General features: G+C 37.7%; 1 protein-coding gene across 1 annotated transcript in view; it reads left to right on the forward strand.

Annotated features, from left to right (window-relative positions):
- LOC112137167 (basement membrane-specific heparan sulfate proteoglycan core protein) overlaps positions 1-886 on the forward strand; it is a 4,859-nt gene extending 3,973 nt beyond the window's left edge. The window contains exons 7-8 of the mRNA XM_024259330.2: positions 404-670; positions 750-886. Of these exons, the coding sequence (XP_024115098.1) occupies positions 404-670; positions 750-754 (272 nt within the window). The 3' untranslated portion in view covers positions 755-886. The remainder of the gene's footprint in view (positions 1-403; positions 671-749) is intronic.
- The last annotated feature ends 4,954 nt before the right edge of the window (positions 887-5,840 follow it).

Raw genomic sequence — 5,840 nt, forward strand, 5'->3', positions numbered from 1 at the left:
ACCACCACCACCCTCGCAGCCAAAAAATGTCCGTTACTGATCCATACTCATCAAAAACACTACTGATTGTGCTTTGTAAACTTTTATTGAGTTTTTTTTAAATTCAGAACAATAGACGGTTCTGCAGCACAGAATCTGGCATCATCCAGAATAATCACCAGCTCTGGATTATAATGATCCTCCACGTTCTTTTTAACTTTCCCTCTGTTTCTGAGTCAGCTGATGCAGCTTCTCTCACCGTTTTGATGCACAGCTACGTCATTGGTCTACACCCCGCATGCTTTGATGGTCCAATGCTCAGTGGAAACGCTCACTTCAACTGAACCGGACCGTTCTGAACCAGCCAAGAGCAGACTGGTCTGTACCGCTCAATAGAAACGTATCTGTCTTCTTCCTCTCTTAGCCCCCCCGTATGCCACCTGCCTGCCTGACCAGGTGAGGCTGCAGCCTGGAGACACCCTGCAGCTGCAGTGCCTTGCTCATGGCTCTCATCCCATCCAATTTACCTGGAGTCGGGTGGGCAGGGCCAGCTTACCGCCTGGAGCGCAGACAACGACAGACGGAAAGCTGCTGATAGCCAATGTGAAAGCGGGCCTCAGTGGGACGTACAAATGTGTGGCCTCCAACCACATTGGTTCAAGTGAGGCGCTGGCAAGTGTCTATGTAAAAGGTGAGCAGGTTCATCCAAATGAGTCGAGTTTACACTTTCTAAACATTGTCTTACTCTGTTATTTTGTTTTGTTTTGCAGCTTGATCCAGCTCGATCTTAATGACACATAATTACTACAGTGAAAACATTATTAATACATTCATACATTTCATGCCCAGCGACAGACTGGCTACCTGTCCCAGGTGTACCCCGCCTTCGCCCAGCAGTAGCAGGTTAGGCTCCAGCAGCCCCGTAGCCCTGTTGAGAAGATGGAAAGATGAACGGATAGCACATGTATAACTAGAACAGTTGCATTACCTGTGATAACGCTCATGCGAATGCTTTTAGCTGAAAGTAGTTGCTGAAGATGCTGAAGCTTTTTGCTGGAAATGGTGACGCAATTTACCTTAATTACTAAAGGGATTTGCTGAAAGTGCAAAAGTTATTTGGAAAATGTTACATTTGCTAAAAGACTGGACATTTCAATAAAGAACTATGAAAGAGGGCTGAAATTTACCTAATTTTTTAAGAACATGTTTTATTTAAATTGCTGAAAAATCAATATCCATGCCAATTTTGCAAAAATGTTTAGTGTGTTGCTTAAATATGAGCTGAACTCCAAATTACACCCAAAAACCTAGATTCCAAATTAGCCAAAAAAAGCTAGCTTGATGCTTAAATACTAGCTTAACTCCAAATTATCATAAAAATCCTCAGTAAACTAAATTAGTCAAAATCGTTAGCCTGTTGCTACCATAGAAGCTAAACTCTAAATTAGTCTATACAAACCTCAGTAAATAACACATTCACCAGAAACATTAGCATGCTGCTAAAATATTAGCTAAATTAATTTTTTAAAAATTACTATGAAAGATGAAAACATAGCCCATGAATCTATTCAAAGGTTTGTTGCTAATCTACCTAAAATTTTGAAATTTGAAGACTTTCTCATTCATTTCCTATAAGGCATATTTTGCTCAATATTTCAAAAACTAAAAAAGTTTATAAATACCAAAAATTCAAGCAGTAATGTCCTGAACGAGCTGAACATTTTGATACAAAGATTGATGAAATCTCTGAAAGTGTGATTGAGTTTTTATGTACTAAAAAACGTTTGGAAAGGAGCAGGAGAATCACTGTAGTGTGAATGCCTTCTCAGCAATCACACAAATAATCACATCACAGTGATTCTGAAGTTTTTACTGCAATTGTTTAGATTGTTAGTTTATTTTAGCTCTAATCTATATTCACTGCTTTGTTGTTCAACTCAAAAATAAAGACAACAAACACGATTCCAGATTTATTTATTCATTGTTATCATGAACAGCAAAGATGTTGACATTAATAAAAGCAGAACATTTGTATTATAATGAAAACTTCCAATACTTATTGAAGAATTTTCAACCAACTGTAGCCTTTAATTTCATCTCAGTATTAGTGTTTTTGTTAGGCCAGTTCAAAGCTTCTGTTTGGAGAATAATCTGCCTGTTGGAGATAAATCCATTGCAACTATACTTTCTGGGGAATATCCTGTTGTTTGACGAAAAGCTGCCAAAGAAATATTTATACTAGACGAATAGGAAAGAAATGTTCTGGGTGGCACCGGCTGAAGACAAGCGATCATGATTGGGTCCTTGATGTCCTAATGGTTTGTTGGGATTCCCGCTCTTTTCAGACATTTCAGATTGAAACTTCTGTTAACCCTTTAACACCTGAGGTGTCGCCGCTGACGCTTCAATCTTTAACATACTGTAACTTTTCAAGCATTAACACGATCATTCCAGTAGATTGAGAAGGATGAGCCGCTTTTCTCCTTCACAATCTACTGGAATGATGGTGTTAACGGTTGAAAAGAGACAGTAAATCCAAGGACATAAGCGCTGGAGCTCCGCTGTTGAAGGGTTAGGAGAACACTAATGTTTATTGGTTTAATTTGTCATTTGTACTGTTAACACAATGTAGAGAATAAACAAACAACCAATAAAATAAAGAATTCAGATCATGCTGGTCAGCGTGACAAAGAAACAGATAATTAAAAAAAACAATCATTTACAAACAGATGCAAGTAAATCAAATCATTTTTACATATGTGTGTTATAACCATTTATACGTGTATATTTTAAACGTTTTTAAACTGCAATAGCCAAGTACTTAATTCTATATTTTTACTCAGAGAACTGAAACACATCTCACCTTAACATAAATGTAATGTATTCAAAATAATAAAGACCTCTTAAATTATACTGACTAATCCATAAAGTAAACAGTTTCTGCATATTTCTTGGAACTAAATTATGTTATACTCTATATACAATTTGTAAAACCTGAACATACAAAATTTCCTTTAATTTGAAACTTTTCAAACTTAATACAAAATCATTTGTTGGTTCACAATATACTGCTCTGGTAACTTTTCAACGTTTTTTTGTAATTTAACAAAGGATTCCATTACAGTTATTTCATCCATTTCCCCAAATTTATATTTTTTATTTTTATTTTTTTTCGATTTTAAACAGAATAATAATAGATCTGGCTGCACAGTGGCGCAGTGGTTAGCGCTCTTGCCTCCCAGCGAGAAGGCCCCGGTTCGACTCCCGGCTGGGACCTTTCTGTGTGGAGTTTGCATGTTCTCCCCGTGCATGCGTGGGTTTTCACCGGGGACTCCGGCTTCCTCCCACCATCCAAAAACATGCTTCATAGGTTAATTGGTGACTCTAAATTGCCCCTAGGTGTGAATGTGAGAGTGGATGGGTGTGTGACTGAGGTCCTGAGACAGACTGGAGACCTGTCCAGGGTGTACCCCGCCTTCGCCCATCAGTAGCTGGGATAGGCTCCGGCACCCCCGCGACCCCAAAAGGGACAAAGCGGTCAAGAAAATGGATGAAATGAATGAATATTAATAGATCTAGAAACTTTGTGTCTTATGTAATTTATACAAGAGAATTTATCATCACTCCTTAAAAGTTTACTTCTTTAACATATTGAATTTCTGCACTATTTAAATATAAGTCAGCATTTTTAACCTTTCTATTACCAGAAAAAAAATCATAAAATCAGTTTTGTTTTCATTTAGAGATAACTTGCTATAAATAAAAAAGTAAATCAAGTTGCTGCTTTCCTAGAAATGTTCTACATTTCTGCCCCACTCTTTAAAAAAACCTTCATATTTAAGTAAATATCCTCCTTTTAAAAGGATCCTGGAGAACAGTATTCAAAAATATGTCCTTTTATAATTATACTTTTACAGACTGTATGAAACCAGGTTCACAGCTGAAGATGCCACTACAAAGGCTGCAGCTGGAAGTAGAATAATAGAGTAGACAAGTACAAATAAAGATCATTTCAGCAGCTTCACTTTGTAAATGTCAAAGAAGAAATAAACAGCAATGAGAATGTTTGGAGGATGGCTGTCTGCTTAACCGTTTAACCTCAGAGATTCAGTTCAGTTTTATTTTAACTACCGTAACTCTTCCTCCGTTTAGTGAGTGATACCAGAGGGTTCTGAAGTACAGAAAAGCATCTTTGCACTGATGTGCAGCACTTTACAGCACTGAAACGTTTACGCCATCAAAGTGATTTCACGTGGATTTTGGAATCGGAAGAAGATTTCTGGAAGGGCAAAGAGCGCGAGTTATTCAGATGTCGCCATCAACACCTCTGATGTTAAAGGGTTAAACCACGCCGATCCATTTCCCCATGAAGTAGCTACTATTAGAAAAATAGATTAAATAGAGCGTTTTCACGTGACGTCACAAAATAGCAAGTGTGCAAAGTGATTTCTGGTTTTCGGGTTTAACGGCAAAGCTGACAGCTGAACGCTGTTTAAAGCATTTTTACCTAAATAATGAAAGGCAAACGAACCAGTTGCAATGTAAATGTGTACAATATGTATTTTCTAAAAGTCCTCCCTGGTTGTATTGTTTTCCCTGTTAGATCAAACGTCAGTATTCCTCCTGCAGAATGCTCCACAGCTGCTTCCCCAAAATCCTCTGGATGATATTAAACCAGTCGTGGATTATTTCTCTCTACAACCTGGTCATAGTTAGATGAAGGTTACAGGATAAAAATCATTTGAAACCGTCAAAAACATATATGAAGAAGTGATTCTTTGCACATTATTTTCTAAATGCGTACAGCAAGAACTGAACTTTTGTCTTGGTCGCTCTTATTTTGAAAGCTGAAAAAACGTGACTTCATAAAATATTTGCTGTTCCACTTGGTAAACATTCCTATTTTTACAATTACTCCTAAAACACCACGAAAAACAACAAATATCTCTTATTACAGCAACTAAATGTAGCCTTTGGTGCAGTTAAAACACGCGTGGCCAACATGCAGCAATCTGCCTCTTGGCTGCACTCATTACATGTGGCCAACATGAATTTCTATCAGTTTTTGTGCTGATCGTACTTAAAATAAACATCAAGCAAAATAGAACCCGTTAGAATAATATCTGCTCAAATGAAAGGTCGATGGAACCTCAAATATTGAAGGATTATTCAAACTTGTATTTAGATTTGTGAAGGAGCTAAGACAGGAAATGAAAACACAGTTCAGCAGGACATTCATCAAATAAACATTTTTCTTTTGACATTGGTAAGGTTACCTTTGATTATTTATGTAAAAGTGTGTCAAACAGCATTCAGCTGTCAGCTTTGCCGTTCTAAACCTGAACACCAGAAGTCATTCTGCACACTGACCATTGTGTGTGACGTCACCGTGGAAAGAGTCTGCTGGTCATTGATGATTTTTATGTAGCACCAACACAAACATTGGTCAGTTCTGGAAGGTTTAGATTTTTTCCAGGTTTGGGCTGGGGAGCCATCATCATCAATAAAAAACATCTATGTTCAGTTGGTACAGATGAAAGTTTCTTTTTGAACAGAGTATTCCACCCATGAGATACTCTGTTCAACTTGTTGCATTTGCACAAACGGGTGTGCACATCCAGCAGACCGAGCAGAAGCAGGCTTGTGAAAACTGTACTTTTTATGTGCTTATTTGGAGTGGACTGATAGGAATTAAAGTTAAATTGGATTTTTTTACACTTCTTGTTTTAACCACATGGTGGCCACGAATAGCAAACCATAAACACACGTTTGTACAGTCAAAAGGAGAAATCTCACTCCTCCAAGTGAAAGGACAGACTTGATGAACGAGTTTTGTTTCCTCGTTGACCCGTGTCACCTCA

This window comes from Oryzias melastigma, linkage group LG1 (genome assembly GCF_002922805.2).
Source record: "Oryzias melastigma strain HK-1 linkage group LG1, ASM292280v2, whole genome shotgun sequence".
Taxonomy (NCBI): Eukaryota; Metazoa; Chordata; class Actinopteri; order Beloniformes; family Adrianichthyidae; genus Oryzias; species Oryzias melastigma.